Raw genomic sequence first — 25422 nt, forward strand, 5'->3', positions numbered from 1 at the left:
TTTACAGGGGAAATCAGCCTGCCCTTAAAAAGAGGGCCCGAATAACCCCACTTCCCCCCCGTCTGCTGTGTCGTCTAACATTATTTCAAAAGGATGCTGTGATAGTAACCACATTGCACACACTATTGTTCCAGTGTCTGCTCCAGCCACCCTTGGCTGGTTTTTGTGGAACAGATGGGAAAATAGCTGGTGCTCTCCAGGTCAGATGTGGGTAAGAGATGAGGCTGAGGGCTCAGCATGAGTGTCTGTGCTAAATTCAACAGCTGTGGGATTCGTTCACGCAGTAGCTGCAGGTAGTAACTCACCTTTGCTAACCTGGAGCAGAGGTATGTTGACATACATGTTGTATGCTTTTTTAAAGAAAAATTGTACAGTTGAATGGCCTTTTATTATGGTATTATCTAGAGAAAAGAACACACGCTGCAAATGCAGAAGAAAATATTGCATTGGATCAGAAAGCTTAACTGTTTCATTAAATACCACAGCAACTCAGTGCCCTGTCATTCCTTGCCCGAATAGGAAGAGCAGAGGATTCAGGTATACAAACAACCTGTTGGCCAGGATGGTGATATTCACCTCTAAACAAAGTCACAGGGGCTGTAAAGGCAGAAGACAGAATTAAAAGGGAAGATTTCAGGTGCTCCCATTCGGGCTGAATGCATTGCATAATGGAGCACAGTGCTGGGACTATGTTTTGCATACCATAGATGAAGTTTCCTTTCAGCACTTTGCCTGATACTTAATGAGAGGAAAAAAAGCAAATCTTGCTTCAGTGCTGAGTAGGGGTAGTCCAAGATGTAACTGTCACAAAGGAGTCTGGTATATTGGTTATAACATTTCAAATTCAATATTATTGTAGAAACGAAAGAGCAAAGAGCCCTCCTTATTTTATTTCAAAAGGAGAACAATATTAGAACAAGCCTGCTTTCTGTAAATTAAAAGGACAATCAAGGTAAATGCTTTTGTGGTGTTATGGAGAATGTTTAAATTATCTGATTAGAGGCTTAAAATACACAGACAACCAAGTAAAATAAAAATAAATAGCTCAGCACAGTTAAACAACTGAATGAAGAAAGCTGTTAGAAATATGGCTTCCATAAAGGTGTGCGCTGTGTCCGAACAAAGGAAACACAATAAAATTGTTGAAAAGTTACTTGCAATACCTTCATCAGGCAGCCAAGTATTTGGAAGTCTGCTGGCTGAGAGGATGACAAGCCAGTGACAGAGGACATGACACATGCCAGCACTGAAGAAAATGTTCCATGGGGGTAACAGATGGGGTCACCATGGTAGACTTCTGTACTGAGCTGCTGGCTGGAGCTAGGGTAAAGCTAAATGATCTCAGCTGGAAGAAGGAAAGGAGGATATATACAGCATCTTTAGGAAGAGTTGTCTAGTTTTTGCTGAGGAAAGCTGTGCCTCTTTGAAAGAGTTAAGGAACATGGGGATTGTCACGAATGAGCCACGGTGCTTTTCAATTTCAGAGGGCTTTGGTGATACAAGAGAATGTATTCATATAGACCCATAACTGTTTATAATAGGAAACAAAGGACAAGGCCAATTTTCACAGTGAAGGAGATGACTAGATCTGCTCAGCTCATTTCCAGATCCCTCAGGAAAGGGAGGTGATGGACGTGCAAAAGTTACTGATGCTACAAAATTATTTGGGGTAAATAAAATAAAGAAGGATCATAAAGAATTGCGAAAGGATCTCAAAGTGTTGAGTACTCTGGAAAAAAATGACCTATAAAATTCCTCATCAACACATGCAAAGTAACATGTATGGAGAAAAACAGTCACCAGTATCCACACCAGCCACCACTGCACAGGGCAGAAGTGCTGGAGCCTCTATGGGTGGTTCAGGGACAGCATCGGCTTCCGTGAGGCAGAGGTCATGGATGCAAACGGAGGCTTGGCAGTTATTATGAGGGGAACACTGAATGTGCCACTGAGCATGCCTGTTGTGCTTCTGTATTTGTCATGTTGCATGCAGATTGGGTCAACTCGGAACTAGATGAGCCACAGAGAAAGGTGTGTAATGAGCTCTGCAAAGAGCAATTAAACAGATGAGGACTCTTCAGCTTAGATAACGTACAGTGGAGGGAAACAGAGTTGAAGTGGAGACAAACAGAGGAGAGGTTTTCATTATATTTTTAAAGACACAAACCCAGAGAATTCAAGTGAAGATACCAGGGACAGCAGGTAGGCGAAGGGGAGGGTGTACTTTTTCAGACAATGCGTATTTCAGCTATAGAACGCACTTTTGGAAGATGCTTCTGTAAAATATTACTGGATTAAAACAATAAAATGCTGGGTGTTAAAACATTATTTCTCTGTATATGTGGAGAAAGATTCATCAAGAACTGTTGTTCACAATAGTAAAAATAAATCTCCAACATTTTTCTTGAAGTTCCCTAAACTACAGATAGGCAGAAGGACACGCTGTGCATGCTGCTTGCTTTCTTATGTATTTTCCCTCAGCATCTGCTACTGGCTATTGTTGGAGGCAGGGTAACAGACTGATTGAGTGGCACTTCTGTTTGAGCCAACATGGCCAACTTAATGAGCTTTATATTTGGGCAATAAGCAAAGAGATGTCTAAAACCCTTGTGTGATTCTTCCTTACTTCCTTACTGCACAGCTATGCAGTAAATAAAAAATAATTTTAAAAACTTAACAAGCTTACATCGGAGAAGCAGAAAAATCTGAGAATATCTGAGAAATACTGTGAACTTGATGGTACTCAACATTCAAGTGACATACATGAATGAAAAATGTCCTTGATTTGACCTTATTCCTGCCAGGAGGCAGAAGCAAATTGGAAGCTGCTCAGCAGCTCTCATTAATAAAATATTAGATTCCCTTGGTATTCATTTGCTGCTTAGCTTTATTTCCTTTCCTATACCTGTGCTGTGTGAGATCAAGTTCTTTATGGTGAGATTTAGAGAGTGGCCGTTGCAATACTTGAAAGAATTCAAGTTTCTGAGGTATAAACTCTGGAAAGAGATTAAGTGGATTTACAGCTTAGGAGGGAAGTAGGCAGAAGTATGTAAGACTTTGAAAGGGAGGACTGGGTTGTTAGCAACAGAAGGTCTGAGGGAAGATAAGGAAAGGATTATCCACCGGTAATGCAGGCAGACCATGTAAGAACATGTAACAGATGATCGACATTGGGGAAGGATGCAAGCAAGCCACTGTGAAGCTGCCACGAGAGGAGGGAAGTCAAAGGACATGGCTAATGACTGGCTTTGCCAAGACCAGATTTTTTTCCAGGCTTATGAAATCCCACAGGTTTTTCATTTACCAGGTTTCTGGCTCTGCTGGGTGTTAACACAAATAGCCAGATGGCCAACTACTTCTCACAAAAACCTTCAGCACTGGTTTGCCTTGATTTCAAAGGGCATGTTGCAGGGAATGGCACAAGCCTTTGCAGTGTGCATGGTGATGAGGTGCATGGCCCTGAGGCCACGCAGCACTGGGGCATAGCTGGGATTTGGGCCATGGGGTAACCTGCTGCTGTAACGCATCAGCACTGTCCTGGCACTGCTCCCAGCACCCACACAATGCAACCCCTGCAAAGGCTTTTGCAGCAGCTCCAGTGAAGGAGATCTGGGGGACTGGCAAAAGTGAGGGATGCTTAGACTGGAAAGAAGAGAGGATGAGGGGGAGTTTGTCCTTTTGGAAAGCAGGTAAAAGAGATACGACGCATGAAAAGTGGATGGAAACTCTGTCCATGGTTTTGTGCTAAGGCCAAAGCAGACATTTGTGACTGGCATTAAAAATCAATGATTCTGCGTAATGAAAGCCATTTGTCTCCCTGGCTCTGCCTCATCATATGAGACTGAAGTGGCTACTCAAAATGAATAACTGGCTAATAAACAGGGGGGTCAGGAGAAGCCTCAGCTAATTTCACGCCTCTGACTGCATCCTGATCTCTAAAGGTGAGGGCAATATGTACCTCATTCTGTGGCTTCTGAGGTGCTTCTCTCTGAGCAGCTTTATGACTACTGTTTGCAAGATACCTGGTACCACTGATGATTCAAAAGGAGCTGATGTGGTGTGGCAAATCTTAAATTCTTTTTATTTTCTTCTGGTACGCTATATTTCTGTTTCTAATGGTTAATCCTTTAGACTGACTCCTTGAAGTAATGTATATTAGGATGAGTGGTAATCCTTTTATCTCTGAGGCTGTATCAGAGTACATACGGGGTTTTTTGTGCAGTGTTTGTACTATTTGCATCACTATCTAATAGGCAGGCTGAACACTCACATGTGCTTTTTTAAGAAACCTTGCAGTGGACCGTGGAAATCACCCTTCACTCCTGCCTCCTCCAGTTTACCTTAGAGCAGCAGGAGGGGTTTGGGGAAGAGACTGCGAGACCAATGCAGTACCTCTTTCCCTGTACTTCACCTCTGATTTTCTCCAGCTGTCCTTCCTCCTCTGACCTTCTCACCACTATGAGCCTGTATTTTAACACCTTTTTTTTTTTTTTACTATTGGAATTTTTATCTCCATGAACTTGCAAAAAATGTAATGCCTGGTATGGGTTTTCCTGTTTCATGCAAGCTGTTCAATATATTCTTAAATCTATTTTCAGTGATCTTCAATTACTGTCCATTTTCAGATTGAAAGAATAGTAACAAGCAAGAAAAATTTCCTTACAGACAATGATTCTCATCTGAAGGATTACTGGGCAAGAAGTGATAAATGTATAAACATCTAGGAATTATATAATTGTCTTGGTTAATGTGATTTGTGTACCGTCTTGCCTAATAACAGTACTCAGCAGCAAATATATCAGTACGATGCATCATAGCTTTCTTGTAGACAGGTATGCAACAGTCTGTACCTCTTTTCAGATCCCCTAACAGAAGTTGATTTGAACTGATGTATGAGATTACAATTCTGTTTGTAACTGGATTTCACAGCCACTGTCTCTCTCTCATCCTTTGTAATATAGACACTCAAACTGTTCCATAAAGACCATACAAGTTGCAGGGCAAGCAGAAAGGAAAAAAAGAGAGAGAGAAAAAAAAATAAAACAAGCTTTCAAGGGAGAATGTGCTTATTATAATAAATCACATACTGCCATCCAAAAAAAAAGGCCTTTTAATTAAAACCTGAAATGTGTATTCCTGTTTGTAGGTGTTTATTTGTTCAGAATATTGAATCCAGGATAATCCTCTGAGGCATTTGCAGAGGAATGACTGCAGAAGCCAGAGGCTCTAATTCACCAGCAAGTTGTGCTTGAATTAGTTCTGATTATCACATATTCCACTTCTAAAAAGTATGGAGAGGAGAAATTACCCATCTGAGTGGGGTAAATTAAGCTATTTTTCCAATATCCAAGGGCTAATGTTGGTCCTTGAGAGGGTGCACAACAGAAAAGAGCTGTTGGGGGCAATTCAAGTCTTTGCTCTTGCAAACGAGAGATTTGTGCGTAGTCTTTACAAAACTCCCAGTGGACAGGATAAGCAACATTTTACAACAGTGACTTATTTAGCGAGAGGCCTGCAGTGATCCATTTTTTAAGTCCCTCACTGGCCACTGCTGCTTATGCTTTGCTTTGGTTGTTGCTGGAGGGAGGCAGCCAGGAGGAAGGTGTGAAGGCTCTGGGTCCTCCCGCCACAAAGTGTCTTTTAGTTCTCCCTCTTTCATAAGAGTTTTCTGTGCTTAGGATTGATTTTCAAAGGCAACAGAAGCTGGGTGCCCTCCTGTGTCCCCTTTCCCTTTGAAAAAAATCTCCCTGGCTTTCCTCCCGGAGCTCAATGTGACACAGAAACTCAGATGCCGTGGGGAGAAGCAGTCTCCCCACTTCATGCACTGACTTACCGTCCGGCCATGCGCTCTGCACTTTGGCTGCCAGTCTACACCTTCCTCAGCAGTGCCAGTAAGTTACGTGATTGCACTTCTTTACCTTTCTGGCCTAATTATTTTCTCATCCTTTATAATATGCGTTTTAGCTTGATGATCTTTACAAGTGAAATAAAATAATAAGTCTTTACACTTGAAGTCCTACTGACAGTTCTAGTTTCTGCACAAAGCTGGCCCAAGATCAGTTTGCCTCTAAAAAATTCCTCCCAGCCCTCTTTCCCAAAGGCAACTGGATTTTATGAAGCTTGACATATGCCCTACAAACTTTTTCACAGATTTCAGTGTCACAGTGATCTTCTCTCCCAGAACATGGTGAAGGAAACAAATGTAAAATCTTTCTCGTTGTCGATTATCAAAGGCCACTATTATGTCCTGAATGCTTAAATGCAACACTTGACCTACAAAGTAAGAAGGGCAAATTTGGCTAATGATAGGCAGCCTTGATTATCATATGAAAGCTTGTGCTAGATGGTATCCTAAGACTGGCTTGACACTGCACCACTTTATAGAAGATAATGTCCCTGTGGAACAAAAGAGGATTGTTAGGCCCAATTACTAGTTAGAATCACAGCAATAGTAATTCTCTAGATTGTTGTATGAAGTGGGTCTGGAAGTAAAATGCTTCATTTTGGCCAGCGCCTACTGACTAACCTGAGTTGAACTTTAAAATTATGCCTAATTTTAAGCATAGGAGCCATTCCTCTTAAACAGTGCCTCTGTGTCAATAAGGTTATTAACATACAACTATTAGTAGAGAGATATTTATATAATCCAGAGCACCAAGATCAGAATATTGACTCAAATTACTGTTTTAAGTGGAGCGTAGTATGCCAAAACAGAGGTAGTCCCCTACTTTTTCTAGGTAGTTCTTGAGGGCCAAATTTTCTGCTCCGCAGCAACAGATAGAACCACCGTCGTTGCAGAGAGACAGGAATATTGGCTGGGGCATGGTGTGGTCACCCCCTTCTTTTCACAGTACCAAAAGCTCTGTCTTTCAGAAGGCAAAGCCCTTGGCCTCATCTGCCAAGACTTTCCCTGGTCTACATACTTAAAAGTAAAGTTTTGAGCAGGAACACAGTTGTCGGTGAAAATGACATCCCAGATTTCAGGTGTGCACCTCAGTATAGAGTTTAAATTCAGCCTCAGAGTTGGACAAGGCTATAATTAAGGAGAAGGTCCCACTGACATTGCCGTGTCTCGTTACTGCAAAAATATTTTTTTTCCTTATTGTGACCTTTTTTTGCACCTAAAAAAGCCTCCAAAACTTGTGGGTTGTATCAAGTCAGATAAGATTAACCTATTTGGCTGGTATTTTAGAGAACACCTCCTGCAATTTGAAATCCTGTAATTCAGCATCGCAGCTTCCAAAAATATCTTAAATTGGCTTGCATTTTGCTACTACTAGTCAGCCTGTGGAAAGGCAGACCGATTCCTGGGTTAGCTGATGTGTTAACAAAGGGCTTTAGACAAACACTGTCTGGGGCAAGGAAACAGGGACAAGCAGGCACGTCACTATCCTTGCTTTATTTTTCATTTTGGCATGCCTTGTCTTTCTGCTGCAGCTTGGTAGCACAGACATAGTGTGAAACAAAGGCCACATGAGGCACCATTGGAATAGCACAGGAATAATGAACTAGATAAACACTAGGAGCGTCAAACCACATGGATGCAGGCATTAAAAGATGATTCAGTACAAATGAACAGTGCTAGGAATCTTGTCATAAAATAAAGAAGCCAAGATCATTTTTTAATTAACTAAAATAGGACTGTCTGTACTGATCCTCAGTGAAACATGCACATTTCCAAGGTTTATTATCTTGGTTCAGATCCAACAAAGCATTTAAGCGCTTGCTTATTTTTGAGCACTTAATTAAATCCCCACTACTATCTCCTTTTCCAGAGTAAACCACAAAACAACGTTAAACTGATGCTGCTCATTTCTGTGAAACTGAAGGCCAAGCCACAGCTGCTCTGCAAAATGTAGAAGCTCAAAAATAAAACATTGCAAACAAATGTCATGCAAGGCAATGTTGAGCATGAATGCTTGTTAACATCAAATTCATGTGCACTACAAATTAAGGCAATAACCATATGTTTTGTAAAAGCCTGAAGTATTGCTCTGATGTCAAAGATACTGCTATGAATTCTAGACACTTCTGTCATTTACCAGTGTTTTCCAAGCTAGTGCAAGGTGCGGCAGGTACGCCCAAGCTCCAGGAAGTTCTGGCTGAGCCCACACAGTGCCTACTGGGGTCTCCAGACAATGACAACTCAGGTGACCATATGTGACCACAGCTCAGATTCGACTCGGGTGTAACTGGAGCCCCCACTGGAGGGCAAGCTGGAGCCGGTCCTCTTACGAGCAGCGGGGCTGCGGTCAGGGACTCTCCACTTAGGTCAGGATGCTGCCTAAGGAAACTTCTCGAGGTGGAGAGCCCTCATCTTATAAGTGAGTGACTGTGCACATTTTGGATCCTCATTTCTAAATATTAAGAATTCTTAAGTTGGTTGTGCAGTATGCATTCCTCATACATCCTCAGCCTGTGGTTTACTAATGTTGGAGTGTTTAACAATTTTTAAATACCTCATTTCTAGTCAGTTCTCTGCAAAACAATTTGGTTTAGAATAAAATTTATTTTGAGTTTATTGCCCGTCTAATTTGATTTTTGTAAGCCTCTGCAGCACAAGGCCATACAGCTTACAATATTTCAAAATGCAGGAAAAAACAACTAAATCCATGGAGGGTCAGGATTTCCACACTGACAGTTCTCTTTCCCACAAAGTTTTCCAGTTTCTGATAAAACATTTGGTGGCCAAGGTTAAGTCCAAGAGCATTTTGGGGCAGAGAAAAAGCAGACCCATGTGATCTGGATCATAAGGGCGGCAAGAGATATGACTTCTGTGATTGAGTCCCTAGGCTGTTCAGTGTTATATGTGAAACCAGCTGTTCTGGGCTTTGTTACAGATGCATTTAGTGACTGAGGTGAAAGACACGGAAAAGGTTCTGCATTCAACTGTACCGATGAATCATGCTTTAACTCAGGCAGCCAGTTAGTCTAAGAATCACAGGAACAAAGTCAAGGGGACTAAATTTGTCTCCAGTGTAGTTCTCTGGGCTTTAGGGAAATGTTCCAGCTCTGGGTTTTGGCTTACTTAATCCAATAAAATACATAAGGAAAGCCTGCCACAGACCATAAGATTGCATAAGAAGGACAGTGATGGATTGAAAGAGGGACTTATTTCTTCCTCACCTCCATGGATTTCACTTTTCTTTGGAACCCTTGATCCTTCTTGCCTGATCCTTTTTCCACCTTCCCTGTTGTCCCCAATATGAGTTTAAAACTGCATTTAAATTACTCCAGCAGCTCACAATAAGATGTAGACAAAACAGGTGTGTTTTTACATGGGAACAGAATAGAATAGAATAGAATAGAATAGAATAGAATAGAATAGAATAGAATAGAATAGAATAGAATAGAATAGCTCAGCTCAGTTGGAAGGGACCTACAATGATCACCTAGTCCAAATGCCTGGCCACTTCAGAGCTGACCAAAAGTTAAAGCAGCTATATGGAAAGCAGAGTTTGCAGTAAGTTCTACATTCCTCCTCCAAGACCCTGTTATGCACTTATTTGTTGACCACAAAAATGTTAAAAATATTTTTTTTTTTTTTTTTTTTTTTTTATATCTGCATTGTTGGGTATATGTGGTATTTTTGTGTGCCAAGCCCTAAAACACAGAATACATTTCTCCAGCTGCAGACACTGATCTGCCTTGGGTCTCTTGTGGCCACAGGTGTGTGCGTGCCAAGCAGGCTCTGAGCACTTGGGGCCGGGGCATCCCTGCAGCTCCGAGAAGTCCCCTGGAAGACGAACCTGTGATAGCCTCCAAGGGAAGAGCTCTGAGTGTTTGACCTTTGGCTTTAGAGAGCTGCACAAAGCTGGCAGCTGCTCTAGGACATGCTGTAATAGAACATCTTCTGCCCCAGGTTGGCAGAGACATAAATACCTTCAGACTTTATGCATCTAAATGGTTTTGAGGATGATTCGCATCATGAAACTGCCCCTCAGCCCCACTTGTAGGTGCTTTTTTTGATTTGCACCCGCACGCTCAGCATGAACTGCCGTGACATCAGCGGGGCTAATGTCATTTGCACCAGCAGATTATTCCGAAGTTCATTGGCCAACTGCCTAAAATGCCTTTGCAGTTTTACAGGAACCTGTTTAAAGGACTGACAAAGGACGAAGAGCTCTTTTATGCAAGGCACCAGTGCCATACATGCAGTCCAAACGCACTCATTCGACATCCCCTCTCCATAAAAGTGTTCCCCATCCACAGGAAAAAACACCTGTGATGTCCATGGATCTCCTTGAACTGCTCTCGCACAATATGTGTAAAGAGGTACTGCCCAAGTCCTGTTTTGCCCAGTGGCTTTTTATTTGCTAGAACAAATTCAGACTGGGAAAACAGATGCTCTCTTGGGTCCAGGCTGAGTTTACATTACTTGCTTCTCAACCTAGGACTTTTTGGAGCCCCCCTGATTTTTGTTCAATAAAGAGTACGGCCTACAGACCACACTGCATCCCTGTATTAATGTGTATGGTGCTACTGTCTCTCTTTCAGCTTCTTATTGGTGAGATCACTGAGTGAGACCTCCTCACTTAGGAGATATATAGGAAATTATGGAGGGAAGTTGTCCCTATTTAGTCTTTGATCCTAAATGGTGCAAAAGGAGAGGATCAGGGCAGAGAAGCAGATCTTTGGTAACGGGTGCCATCTGACAGCTGAATCTGAATTTTGTTCACCAGGTCCATGAGGAAAGCAGCAGGGCTCTGGGCACCCGCTCTGTTTCAGGAAGGGTAGAGCTGCTCTACAGCTGTTCACCAAGAGAACTTTGTTGCACATGCTCTGTCCAGCCCCAAGAGTCCCACATTTACAGCCTTATTTTTGAAACTAAGTCTGATACTCCAGGAGGTTGGCTTTCCTTCTTCCTGTATCTCAGCATGTTGTACCACACAGCAGCGATGAGTGAAGGAGGTGACATATCTTTGTAAGAAAGCCGCTATTTTTTTTTCCCCCTCAAGTGCTTTGAAAAGAGCATCTGGCAAATGAGATTCTCTGCAACTATTTCAGTTAAGTCTGTGTCATTTAGTAAGTGGTCATGCGTGGTTGTTGCCCTGATTAGAATTTCTCTGTGTGTCCTTTGTCTTAAATTACTTTCCAGGGTCACGCTGAGCTTTTAGCTTGGGTGACGAATTAGTGATCTACCTCCATGCTGCCCTCGTCTTATTAGCCTGCAGTCACCGCTCCCTGCGCAAGGCACAGCAGCATTTCTGCGAAGCTCAGATTTCTCCTGTCCCTCCTTCCACATCAGCAGATTAGAATGCCTCTCCTTGCGATCATGCGCTGAAAACCATGAAGAGCCCCTCTTGCACTCCTCACCCTTCACCTGGCAGCCAGAGAGGTTTCTCCTGGGCTCTGCAGGCATCTTTCCTTTGTAAGAACGGTTGATCCTCGTTTGACCTTTATGCTATACAGACAAAGGTAACTCAAGACAAAGATGGGGGTTGAGTAAGTCCCCTTAGCTACTAACTGCCTTGAAACGGCTGTGCAAACGCCCCTGGAGAGACGGCATGTGCTGTTCTGCGGTGTGATGCAACACTGATTTGTTGCACCTACAAAACATCCTCATAATTGTGTGAAATGGAGTGTGAACAAGCAGTTGAATCGCAGTTCATCAAACATAATTAGTCCAAAACAGAGCAGCAGAAATACTCCTTTTATCTTGCCTAAGGGTTGATGATATAAATACAGAGCACCCCAGAATCAAAAAAGTGACTAAGCAGATGCTTGCTACTCTGTGAATTCTTTTGTAATGTAAAAATGGCTTTTATCTCTCACTGTCTGTTTTTGAATGCTCATCACTGCGCTGCCTGAGTCCTTTGATAAATGGCAATAAATATATTTAGCATATGTTTAGTTAATTTAAAAATCCATCTACTTCATGTAATTTGGAGGCAAAAGAGAAATCGTGGAAAAATACAACATTTATAAATGTCTGCTATGCAAATCTGGACTGTAACTAACTCATTAACCAGAATCCCAAAAAAGGAAGCAGAAAAAAAATAGGACAAAATAATTAAAAAAAAAAAAATGACAGAGCTCAGGTTGAGTGGTCTGCCCTATGAAGAGTGTGCCATTTTCCTAATGGTGCTGCATAGACTCTTCTTTATCCCCACAGAACATAATGCAGCATGGACTCAAAATAAAGTGGGTGAACTTGTTCCAGAAATGGCCTTGGGAGGTGGAGGGAAAAGAGCAAGATCCCCTCTGCTCTTTGTCGAAAAGAGACTGACTTGATCTGTAGGTTACAAACAGACACATCCCCAGCACCACCTTCATCTTAGCCACCGAGATGGGCAGACATCATGTGGAATATGAGGTTTTTGCATTGAAAATACAGTGGTGCGGAGGTGACAGTGCTTCTGTCCCCAGCATCCCATGAGTGCAGCCTCGATGCCTCCTCGTTTCAGAGTAGACAATAGCTAATGATCTGGTCCAGACCACAGACCAGATTTAGAGATTAATAACATAAATGTGTTAAAAGTGTTTACTTTATATAAGCAGAGGGGCTCAATTTTTTTTTTCTTTATGCTAAGAAAGGCATACTGAGGATAACAAAACTAGGCTTTTAAAATGCATTCAAAGATTTGGACTCCAAGCAGCAGATGCTGAAGGCTGCATATCAGACACAAACTGTAACCTCAAGTTCCAACCCAGACTATTTAACCACAATAGATCCTTTGCAGATTCCAACAATCTCTTGATTCTCTGACCCTTGCATTTTCTATACATTGCAAATTTTAACTGAGCATTATATTTTTTAAAGGCATAGAAGTGTCTCGAAAGCACTTACCTGCATTTTAAAATATTTGTATCTCTTCTGGAACTGGCCTTCACTTGCTATGCAAATGCATCTGTTTTTGTTTAAATTGCCAAACTGTGGCTTTGTCACACATGATCACAACATGCTGGAGCTTAGATGGTGCCTGTTCTTTCCCGTTTGCTTTTTGAGAGCATTTGTGCTCTTAGTCAAGGAAGAGGTCAGAAAACAGGCACAGGCATCAAAGATGTCTCAAATTAGCCTGGCAAACACACCTCATTTTCTGTAGCCCACAAGGAAGTAGACACCATCATCATTAACATCACATCAGGCCAACTCAGATGACCAAGAACCCACTTACAGCCCAGTCAACAGGAAAGCAGTTTTCAACAGGAGTCCAAAACTGAACCTGTGCCCCTGCCTGGAGGGTCATTAAATGTGTATTTGAAGTATCCACATAACAGCTCAAGTAACATTTTCTTTTCAGGCCTGCACCCCTGGTTATGAACCTGTGTCACTGAAAGTAGAATCCAGCCCTGAGATGGTCTGCAAGAGAGGGAATAATGCAATAACACAGGCAGGCTCACTGCCCTGGAAATGACTGCTTATCTCACGCTGCTCTCCCAGTGAGCAATGTTTAAAATAAATAAATACTGCAGAGGAGTTGCTGTTAGTGCAATTGTTGGGTTGTCTTCTTGTGGCAAGCTTTTTATCATAATAGTGCAGCAGGAGTACAGTGTGTTTGCAAGGCAAGTTTGAGCCAGGGCACAAAAGCACATGGAGACTGTTAATAAATAATGGACTCCAGGCATGGGGCTTTTGCAGTATGGCTCAAAAAATCAACACCTTCAAAGAACAATAATATACAAGTGCTATTGAAACAAAACAAACCGAAACACAATGAAGAGAGTTAACTGCTAGTGCCTGGGAACTGCAGACACGTTCTCGTCAGGACAGAGTGGGAACCCTGCAAGTGTGATGGCAGCTGCAGCAGTACCTCATTGTGCAGTGACGTGCCTTTGTGTTCTTCCACGTGACGATGATACTACAGTTTCCTAATGCACTATGATGCCTTGAATGTCTTTCCTATATCTCAAGACTGTTATGCAGTCAGCTGGTCTCAGGCACGTTGGCATTTCATGGATTTGACGGAGCCAGACCATTACAGAGGTCTAGAACTCATTATCTTGTGTTTATCAGTTAGCAACAGCAAATGCCTCCTCTTAATGTTCCCAATGTAAGGACACAATAGACTAGGAATAGGAAAGACAGCGAGGGGCCCCGTATTTTTGCTGTACTAAGCTCACACCAGTTCTTAACTTCACTGAAGGGGAACAGTTAACTTCACTGAATTGAAGGGAGATTAGGCCATTGACCTCAATGGGAAGGGCCTGTTCCTAACAAGTACTCCCCAGGCCCACCAGGACAGTCTGTGACAATACTAGTACGTATTAGCAGAAAACGCTGCTTTTCTCAGCTTGGGAACGACCTGATGCCAAGCTGGGCATGTCATCCCAGCAGCTGATCCACTTGTAAGTAAATCATTACAAAGGATTAGAAAAATTAAGTACTTACTTGGTCCAAGACCTATGGAAAATGCAGCAACGTAAACAAGCAGGCTGGCCAGTGAGAGCCATTTCAGGACAACTGGAACCTCCCCACTTTCCATGTGAGACCCTGTTGTGCTTTTGCCTCCTGCCAGGACAGTCCTGTTCAGTTCTCCTGTCCTGGAAATGTCTGGGCTTCTCTGCATGTCGAATGACAGTCTTTCTGGTAAAGCCATGCTAGCAAAGAGGTCCTTGAGACTCCCATTGGTGACACCAGTGAGGTTTCCTGGTCTCTGGAGGAAGAAATCCTCTGGAGATTGGCTTCTGCAGACACCAGTGAAATTCACCTGTATGTTACGGTTCACTAAGCCCATAGTGACCAATGATACTGCCATAACAGAAGAACCAATACACAGAAAAGTTTTACTTCCAACTTGATCCACAAAAACTGTGGCTGGGACTGTGCTGACCACTTTAAGCACTCCAACTCCAGTAGAAGCCAAGCTGGCGGCTTCATTGCTCTGGAACCCAACCGACTTCAAAATCGTCGATGCATAAAATAAAATGTTAGGTTGCCCAGTTGTTTGCACAAAAAAAACTAGAGTGAGTCCTACCAACATTCGGGCTCTCATGTTGTTTTTTGAACGAAACAGGTCCAAGAAACTATACTGATGTTCATCTTTCAGGGAAGACTTTATCACAGTAAGTTCTTTAGTAGCATCTGATGTTTCCCGTAGCCTCTCCAGTACTTTTCTTGCAGCTTCATCGTTGTTTTTCATCACAAGAAACCGAGGACTTGGGGGAAGGAAATACATGGCAATAGCCTGCAAGGCACCTAATGGAATCACAAGGCCAAACATGTACTTCCAGCCATGAGATACGCTGGCAAATGCGTAATTTGAAATATAGGCAAAGAGAATGCCTATCACAATCATGAGTTCATTTAATGATACGAGGAGGCCTCTTCTGTGATGTGGGGCGATTTCAGCAATGTACACACATGTTGCAATTGATGATAATGATATGGAAATACCAATGGCAATCCGTCCCACAATAAGTATCCCATATGATTCATAGGGCAGTAAAATCAGACTCCCCAACACAAGTAAAGAAGATGCAATAATAATAGCAAGTCTCCTTCCAAATCGGTCTATCAGGAATCCACCAGTAAGAGATGCAAATAAGGCCCCAAAAAGCAGGGAACTTACAATGATTTCCTGCTCTTTGCAAGAGAGTGCTAATATGCTACTCATCTGAAGAAGAGCTCCAGAGATAAGTCCCAACTCATAACCCATTAGAAGTCCACTTATGGCAGCAACAGCAGAAGACAGAAAAGTAAATGTTCCACAGCCTGAAATAACAGAAAAAACACGAAAACTTTAACGTGTGATTTCTCCAGCATTCTGACAGCTAAGAATAACTTTATTTGATATTCCAGTCCAAAAAATATTTTTGTAACTTTTAGGCAAAGCAGTTAGGTGAATACAAACTCAGCAGTAGTGGTGACATAAAAGGCTATTAAAAAAAAAAATCCTCTTTAATTTTAATGCTTTTGTGTTCTTTATCTTCCTGACCAGAAGTCAATAAGATTTTGACCAGGCTCTAAATAATTAAGCCTTCTGCCTCAGAACATCATTGCAAAAGGCAACACTGGCAATACAACCTTTTGGTGATAAAGTGATTTTTGTCCTGAGACATTCTCAATGTTTTTCCTGTACTGAAATGAGGAAGTCTTGTCCACCCAACTACTGTACCATGGGCAAGGAAAGCAGTAATATCGCAGCCAAACTGCTTCAACCCTGACTTGAATAAGTTAAGTTTTCCCTTGCCACTTACTAGATCTTTTGTTTCACCTGAGGATTCCATGAAGACTGCTGGTACCAGTGTTTTTTCTTTGCCCATGGAAAGATATCCACTGAGCACCAGGCTTATCCAGATAGCTGGGATATTCTAGGGAGACCAGTCTTTGAGGTACAAATTCATGAACTTTCTGGGCATTGCTCATCACTAATTTCAGATTCTTTGGAATATCAGGATCAAATATTTCGCATACTTTATGACAGCCACAATGTCAGAAATAAAAAACAGATGGTGAAAACATAAACCAAATGGAGATTATGTGCCTTTGAACATCCATTTTAAAACAAACTCATTTTATACAACTGTGATTCATTGTTTATTGTTACAGGATAGATTTGACTGATTGTATTCTACTAACTGTGAAGCCTTTTGCACTCTAAACCTTGAGGAATATATCAGTTTGTTATTGTTGGTCTTGTTCTTTCTCCCAGTATGATTTTCCTCTCATCATGATATTGGCTGCCACACAACTAGGAAAAGAGTAAATTGACTTCTGATTTTCCGGTTAGTTGGATAGATAGGACGTGTCTGAGGAGAGGTAGCTTTTGCAGCATAACAGAGTCCATATTTCAGTTAATTCTCCTGGAACAAGTACTTTCCAGCTTGACTGGAAAGTGGTATATGGTCTAATTGAAAATGATACATAGACTTTGTTTACTTTCAGCTTATTTTTCTAAGGCATTAAGGCTCTTTGATCACACTGACTGCCTGGAGTTCCTTGCCAATAGCTCTTGAGCACATTGGCGAGGATCAGTCCCATTTGACAGAGGATATTACATTTCTAAAGCAAATCGTGAAGAGAGAGAAGGAGGGCAGCCCTAGCAGTACGTGCACACTATAAAATAAACAGTGCCAGAGCCCAGCCCCGGACCCTGGCACGTGGCCATGAATCCTGCTAAATAGTTGGCATGATCCCTGGCATGGCGGTGCCCCATGCCACCTTGCATTCTCCTAACAATTCCCAGAGGTAGTTTGGCTCCCAGGGTGAGCCCGCCATCAAGCCCTGCAGCCCCTCCACAGGAGGCCAGGTTATTTTGGAGGGCAGCAGAGTATAAGCTGTGCCTCCAGGGTCGGGGGAGATCTGTAAACGCATTAAGTCTATTAAAATAAATATCACCTATTAGCTCTCCTACCTGGCTCTGGGTTTGCTCCCTTTGAGCCAAGCAGAAGCCAAGCAGCAGCAGCCCCAAGCTTTTGAGTGCACTCAGTACAGCTCAGCCCACTCTGCCTCTGGGCCCGGGGGGCTGGCAAACCAGAGATAGAAAAGAGATAAGCAAAAAACACGTGGTTTTGTTATGATGGGCCGTAAGGGCATGGGGGGAATGGGTGTATATGTAGACCTGCTTTTCCCCTCCGCTTTATACTTTTGACTTCCTTGCTTGCTGTATATTAGTAGATCTGGAAAATATACCCTCCCAATGAATCCTGGATGGAAATCAGGGCTGGTAACAACACAGTGTTGTGCTGAATGAGTGAGCCTGGGTATCAGAAGCTACATTGCTAATTTAGTCACAGTGATCTGCATATCAGTGCTGATATTTCTGCTTTCTTGGATATCTCGGTATTTTACGTCATTGAGCCATGTAGATTTAGCCTAAGATTTTGCTTTAATTCATATATTATGAAGCCAAAAGAGACCACCGTGGTCATCCAGTCTGACATTCATGAACAGTACAGCATAAACCTTCAGACACATAAAAATGACTTTTTATTTTAACTAGGCCATTTACATTACTCAACTTTGATTTTAAAATTGCTAGTGGTTGAAAGCAAATGACTTAAGTCGTAAGTTGTCCCAATGGTTAATTGCTTTCACTATAAATTATCTGTAAATTATTTCTAGACTTAATTTCTGCAACTTGAACTTCCAACTGCACTTAGCTGTGTTCAGAAAGTACAAAATTATAGCCTGTCATCGAGTCATCGCACAGACCTCTCCTTGATCAGCTACTTAGCCTGTGAGGCTCTACATGTTTGCCAGTCCCTTAAGTATTCAAAGCCCTGTTCTCTGAACTCTATCCAGATTATCAACTTCTTCAATAAATTGTGAGCCAGACCCAGTGCTCCTGCAGGGATTGCACAGTGCCAGATAGGAACTTGACATAATTGTCCTGCTCCTGGTGGGCATTTCTCTCTCTACTCATACAAGGATTGTCACAGTGGTGTACGGGAGCTCATCTTCTGCTGGTTATCCTCCAGGACAACTGACTTCTTTTCTGATGGGGCTCTTTCCAAGGCACTGCCTTTCCTTTAAATATGGCCTGCCTTCTTGCATCCTAGCTAGGAATGCAAATCACTTTACATTTGTCTGTATTGAAACACATAGGACGGGTTAAACTTACCTAACTGTGAGAGACCTACAGCATCTCTAGATTTCTTCTGTAACCACTTGTGAAAAACAGGCATTTCTAGATCTCTGAAGTAGGTCAGACGCCTGTTTCTCTCTGTTGCCTAAAAAAGAAATCTGTGTGGCTTGCTCGGATGCAGATGTCTAAAGTTAGCAGAGAGGAGCCTCAGACAGCACATTCACTCACAGTCAGCAGGCCAAGCCATCCGAATTGCATTCAGCCAGTGACATAGTCCATTTATTTATCACCCATCGCCTTTATCACTCACAAATAATCTGTTATTATCTTCTTCTAGGCAATTGAGAAAACATGTTAAGTAACAGAGGGACAAAAACTGAGTTTAAGGCTCTTCAGCAGAAACACAGCAGCATGGCCAGTGTCTCCTACTGATAGTTTGAGGTCTATGTCCTGCACGGCTTTTAATTCTTTAAGTGTGCCACTGTCAGTTTGGTACGGTTCCAGTTTCTGATTCAAAATGAAAGCACCAAGTCAAATATCTTGATGGAGTCCAGCATCCGCACTGTTCTTTACAGTGCAGACTCTGCTCTCCTCAGCCTGTGGTCCTCAGATCAGAGCAACTGAAGTGATTATTTATTTTTAATTCGAGAGGCCGTACAAGCTGGGTGTGGAGCTTGGACACCTGGGAAGTTGCTAGGGGAGCACGCAAGTCCATATATTTCTTGCTTCTCTAAGTACAGCAGCTTGACCAATGTCTTAATGTTTCTTTGGTTTGTTTTTACTGGGTCGACTGGTATCCTTGTTCATGTGTCCAGTGACACATGCCTACAGCTGTATAGAAACAGCAGGCCCCTGAATGAAAACCAGATTCTGATGTGATGCAGAAGGAGACATGTTATCTTTCTGCATCATCAGCAGCACACTCAGCAGTTAACTCCATATCTCCTGTCCCTTATAGCCACTATTCTGCTGAGAAACATCAGTCCTAATTAATGAATTAGCTTTGCTGTTCTTTTTTTTTTTTTTCTTAATAACATCCTTGTTGCAGGTCCAAGATATTACTAATCACCAGCGTGGAAATTTATGAGCCTCCGTATTTTCTAGGCCTGATTGTTGTTTGTGCAGGTGGAGATTTAAATGGCCATATCCATTGCAGAGATTTATAGTCCAAGTGATTGATGTTAGAAATAAGCTACAAGACTCTTACTGGAGCAAGGATGACAGAAAACCAAGGTGAAGTTGCTTGTGTGAAGCTTGTGTTGCTTGTGTGAAGCACGAATGACCAGAGTGCATAAAACCTGCCTGCTGAGTCAAACCCTGAAATCTCTGCTCGGTTTTCCTTCATGGTCTTCCTCCAGACAAAATTTCCTCTGACTTCAGCATATGTTTTGCTTTAACATTTCCAGATAAAGCATGTTGCAGTAGTTAGACTCACAATCCTTTTAAGTGTCACTTTTAATGATGTTGCTGGCAGTTCTTAGGCATTCCTTTCTTTTTTAAAAAAAAAGCTTCTTAAAATGTATATTCCTCTTATGTTTACGAGATGCCTGCAAAATACACGGCAGTGTGCAGCCCAGGGGAATAAAATATTTTAATGATGGCTTCCAAAGAAATTTCTCCTTCTGCCTGCAACAAACACCATGGCTAATGAGCGTGTGGCTGGTATGTGACAACTGATTGGAAAGTCTATTCTCTAGTTTCCCCGTGTAAACAAAATGGTTTCTCACCACTGTTACTCAGGTCAAAAGCAGCACCACTTGGCAAACAAACTTATATTTAAGAACATTTGCTGGAAATGTTTATGCTTGATTCCTGAAAAGGAGACCCAGCGCAGTTGTAGTATAGCACAGCATACTGCTGATGAGACTGGATGAGGCCAAGTTAGTAAGGGTGTGTGCCCCTTTACTTATTTTCAAGCACATATTTAGGAAAATACTGTCCTTCCAAAGGCAAAATATTTGGTCTGTGCATGTATTTTATGGGCATTATGGATAAATTGTCTGTGCCAGGGAAGATCTGCAAGCAGGCCGAGCTGGGGAGCATCACTCTCCCCCCAGTTCGTATGCAGGAGAGGTATCGGAAAGGTGCCTGGGAGCCCTCTCCGGCTGTCCTTGGCAGTACCATGCTCCACATCAGTCCAGACACTGAGACTTGTGTGATGTAGTTTTTCTTTCCTTTCTCCCAAGAGAACATGCAGTGTGTGCACAGAAAACTAGTGACATGGAGTGGGGAGGAGATTACTTCTTTATGTGACCTGTGCAAATGCATCTGTTTTGATAGGAGGGGACTCAACAGTCTCTTCCAACGTGGTGCTTTCTTCTGTTGACTTGGGTTTAATCTGAGGTGAGAAATGTCTCAGTTTGGGAGGGAAGGAGAGTACTTTACTGGAAGGTCAACTATGTGTTCTTTAAACCCTTGGGGATCCTTTAGTCTATTTAGACATTTGGAAGGTGATATCCAGCTCTGTCAGCCCTTGGATAATAAGCACAGGTTAGAAAACCATGATGAGTTGAGTGCATTCAATAGATATTAATCCACAGCATGGAATCCCCCTTTTTCAGTAGAACAAGGCATCTACTATTATCCATGATAAATCTTAAAACTACAGCATCTGTAGCTGAAAATTTTCAGCTATCTTTAACAATATATTTCTTCTCCATCTGAGTGCTGTCTGACATACAAACAGTTTGCTTTTACAGGGAAATAGTGTTTAAAATTCCTTATATTGTCTTCAGAGGAGGATTTTGCTAAGGTTATAGCATGGGGATCACATGGTTTTGTAGGATAAATATTTAATGGCATGTGCTTAAATCATGGTTTTACTTCTCGTAAAAGGTGATTATCCCATTTTTATGCCATCATGATCTTTGCTCCAGTGTCACAGTCATCTTCCCTGTCTCTTCCGGTTGTCTGGTGTAAATAGACATATGTTACCCTGTTGATCTAGTCTAATGCCTGAGGTTTATTTAGGTCCAGTAGCTGCTCAATATGTGCATTTCTCCTATTAGCAAGGATACATCTGATCTAACTGTACATCTAGAAGTCTAGCGTGGGATCTAAACCAGTTACCCAACAAGACCCCACAGGATGAAACAAATTGTGGCTTTAGGACAAAGTTATGCTGCAATTTAGTATTTTCTGGAAAATCTCAGAAAACACTAAATTTTCCCCAAAATAGTGTCAGGGCCATGTGGGATCGTGACCATTTGACAAATGTGATTCCTCACACCCAAGTGTGAAAGGCAAAACCAAACTAAGTATTTCGTAAATTGAACTAAAAAAGAAGGCAGAAGAAAGCTAACGTATCACACATTTTCACACATCTAAATTCCTGCGATGTGATTGTATACTCTGTACAGCACAAAGCCAGGGAATGTATTGTGTGAGTAATATTCTAATTTCATGAACAAAAGCCCCAGGACACTGATGTAAAAACAGGGCATGTAGATCCTGGACAGACCCACCCCGGCGATCTCTCCATCTCTCTCAGTGCTCTGCCGTGTATTTTCATTAAGTTGACAGGCAGTCTTGCCCTTCGTTACATTGAACAGGATTTGGGTTTTGTTTGCTGTTTTCCAGTAAGAAGCAACAAGTTATTTTAATTCCTAGCTAGATAATTATAAATTCCTCAGGTTACTGCTTTAATTTCTGAGGGTAAGACCAAGTGTGTAATTTCCACATACTCTTCTAACCATAGCCCCGGTGCTGCAGTGACTTTGCTGTCTGTTTATTGTAACTGCTGTGCTTCCCTTTGATAACACTGTCCTGTAACCATCTGCCTTGCTCCCCCGTACCCTAAGGTAATGTTAAATACGTCTGCACACCGACTGGCTTTCTGTTCCTGATTAACCTCCGCTTCCTCTGCTTCTAGGTATCAGTAGATGTTGCTGGACTGATAGCTGTTACACTTCAACAAGGCATTTGTGCTTGCGGTATCTGAACATGCATGGGTTAGTCAGTTCATTCATTTTTAAGTGAACAAAATCTGCTTGGGACATAGTCATTTCTGGCTTACAACCATACTTTCCTGTTTGGGTACAGCTGTCTTGTGGGTGAGAAGTGTTGTGATTGTGGGTCATTTTGCCCTTGATCTTGTCATCAGTGAAAGAGACTCAAGATGCAAAACCATGCTGTAACTTAGAAAAACTGGCTGCGTAGGACAGCGAAGGTGAAGAGCTATGACATTCAGCTTCAGCACTGAAAAATCTTTCACAGAAGAAATTCTACAGTTGATTTTTTAGGGCATCAGAACAGAAACCCTGTTTTTTTCCTGAAAGGCAAGGGGAGAAAAGGCAGGCGGGAGTCCCTGTCCCCCCACCCTGTGCCTTCCCCCTGCATGAGCAGGTGCAGTGCCTGCCTGGCCTCCCTCCCCGTTGCTCAAAGGGGCTGAATTGCTCCCGCGCACGCAAGGAACGGAGCACCCTTGTTACCTTAGACGGCAGCGGGTTCTCTCATCTTTCAGGTGACTGATCTTCAAAAAGGAAAGGGATTTACACAACAGACAACACATGCACAAACAGTAGGCCTTTTGGGAAAAGTTTCCGCATAAACCTTCCTTCAAAATTCAAGCCGGCGTTCCTTTTCCTTACTCAAATTCTCCCCTCGGGTACTTTTAGAATTTGAGACAGTGTGCCCCTGAGAGCCCCTTGGCTTTGCAGGGCTGTTTTCCCCCAGCCCCCAGCATTCGCTATGCAGGCACGCTGCTGCTGGCTCCCAGCTGGCATTCAGCTCCTGCCACTGTACCTGCTGCAGCCGGGAGCTCGCGGAGGCGGCGGCTGCGGCGGTGGCTGCCCCGGCTGCTCTCCTCATCCTCTCCTGCTCTCATCGTCTGGCTCTGCTGGCTGAGGTCCTCTGTGCTCTGCCCAGGTACCATTGCCACCCGCTTTGCACCTTGGGGCAGGAGCACTTCACGGGGCAGCTGTCCTTCCCTGGCTGCCGAGGACAGCACAGATTGTTTTCCTCATGGCAACAAGTTGCCGAAGCTGGCTGAAACCAAAGGCAAACCACAAAGTGGTGTGTGAACAACTTTTGTTGCTATTTCAGAAGGCTTTGCCCTTTGCAGTGACACAGGCTGTTGCTATTCTTGGGAGCCTATTGCAGGCGAGGGGAGGGCCGTCTGTCGGAAGTATTGCTTTTGCCTTTTAACAAATAGTTGGAGGCATCAGACGTCCATGCACAGCTCGATGCACATTCCTTACCCATTAGCTTAAAGGGTCTCTCTCTCTCTCCCCTTCTCTCTCTTTTCCTCCTCTCTCTAGTGTTCATACACACAGGTTTTTAACAGAGAAGGCGCATGGAAGGGGAGGGTTTGAAGTGTTTGCTGTGTCAGCTAAAGTTAGGGCACCGAGCACACACATGTGGCTTCGCTTCGTTCTTGTAAATTGTGAGCAAGTTGTGGTGACAAATAGTGAGGAGGAAAAAAAGCCATGGCAGCCCTTTGCAGTCCATGATGGTAGGAGTCAGGATTTTTCATGGCATAAATGCTCGTGCTATTTTACAAGCAAAGGAAAGGCAAGCCACCCTCTCTCCCGTGACAAGTTGTGGAGAAACTGAGACTGTCTCAGTTATATTGAGTCAAAGGCATGAGTTTGAGAGCTGCTAGGAGTCACTCCATCCCTACTGGCTTTGGTAGAAGCAGTGGCCATATGCTAGACAGCAGCAGCAGGAAAAGCTACAGTGGGTGCAGGTGAGCTGCTTACAGGGGCTGCCTGCCCCGTCCTGGTCCTGGTCCTGGTCCCCGTCCTGGTGCAGGAGCCTCTGAGTGCTCTCAGCTGGCCTCAGTGAGGCAAGTTGTCCAAGCTATCCCCAGTGGGAATCACTGTTGTATAGTTTGGCAGCGCTGCAGGCTTCTTGTTTGTGCTCTTTTTCTCTTTCATTACTTGCTATTTCGTCGTGACTGTTTTTGTTTTGATACACTAATGCCTGCAGATAGCGTGGGAGGGGAGGCAGAGGTGGAAAGTTGGTAGCTTTTGCAGTATTTCCAGGAAGGAGAATTCCTAAACATTTTTTCCTTCAGTAGAGCTGGCATGATACATCTTTTATCAGTGTTTACTTAACAAGAAAATTTGATGAAAGACACTGTAACTGCCCTGTCTGACAGCTGCATCACTGTCAGCTTCAGAAGCTGGAGTGCCAGGGATGCCATGGGGGCACAGGTTCCAGTGGGGAGTTTGGTTTTGGCAGTGCCTTTGGTGTGGAGTTAAATGAGTCAGCCTAGCTCTCCTCTCATGTGTAACACATTTTCCGTGTAAAAAGTCCACCTGTCAGGCGGTACGGGACGCTATCAGGGCTGTTAAAAATTTCTTGCCACATGCAGTGAGGTGTTGTTTCCTTGTGGGGTATGTGCAAAAAGTAATGTCAACTTTTAAAGAAATTATTCTGATATTTTGGGGAAAAATGAGAGGCTGTTTAGGTTGGGGAGGGGGAGGAAATCTTTTCAAAGATTAAACTCAGCTGTGACAAGATTCCTCTGTTGTAACGTGGTGTGTAACACACCTCCTTTAGCAGCCCACACCTCACATAACCCACAGCTCTGCTCAAGCGCTCGCTCTCTGGAAACTCAGCTGACCCAATTTCTGCACAATTGTTCCCACCTCCCAAATGCCTTTACATGTGATGGTCCTAGAGAAGTCACAGAACTGCCGAGATGCCTGCGGCAGCTTGCTGGGGATCAAAGCCATCCTCCCAGGCACATGGCTCGGGAGGATGCTCTGGGGTTCACTCCTCCTGCCCAGGGCTGCTGCCTGGGGAGGGCTGGCCCTGAGGCAGTGACCCTGTTGCCTGCTGAGGGGCCACAAGAAAAAGAGAGTTCAGTTCAGCCTTCAGTTGGAGGGCAGGTTCAGCTTCACAGAAAATGGTGAGAGGCTCTCCGGGCTCTCGGTGAGCTCTGGTAGAAAGGGGAGATGTTTTCAAGGGGGAATGCCCAGTGGGAAATGAGGCATCCTGAACAAGA

General features: G+C 43.1%; 1 protein-coding gene across 1 annotated transcript in view; it reads right to left on the reverse strand.

Moving 5' to 3' along the window:
- The window catches only part of SLC2A12 (solute carrier family 2 member 12), a 30281-nt gene extending 6783 nt beyond the window's left edge, over positions 1 to 23498 (reverse strand). The window contains exons 1-2 of the mRNA XM_086744722.1: positions 23214 to 23498; positions 14333 to 15655 (exon numbers count right to left, since the gene is read on the reverse strand). Of these exons, the coding sequence (XP_086600848.1) occupies positions 14333 to 15655; positions 23214 to 23343 (1453 nt within the window). The 5' untranslated portion in view covers positions 23344 to 23498. The remainder of the gene's footprint in view (positions 1 to 14332; positions 15656 to 23213) is intronic.
- Between the last annotated feature and the right edge of the window lie 1924 nt (positions 23499 to 25422).

This window comes from Chlamydotis macqueenii, chromosome 3 (genome assembly GCF_036417535.1).
Source record: "Chlamydotis macqueenii isolate bChlMac1 chromosome 3, bChlMac1.mat, whole genome shotgun sequence".
NCBI lineage: Eukaryota > Metazoa > Chordata > Aves > Otidiformes > Otididae > Chlamydotis > Chlamydotis macqueenii.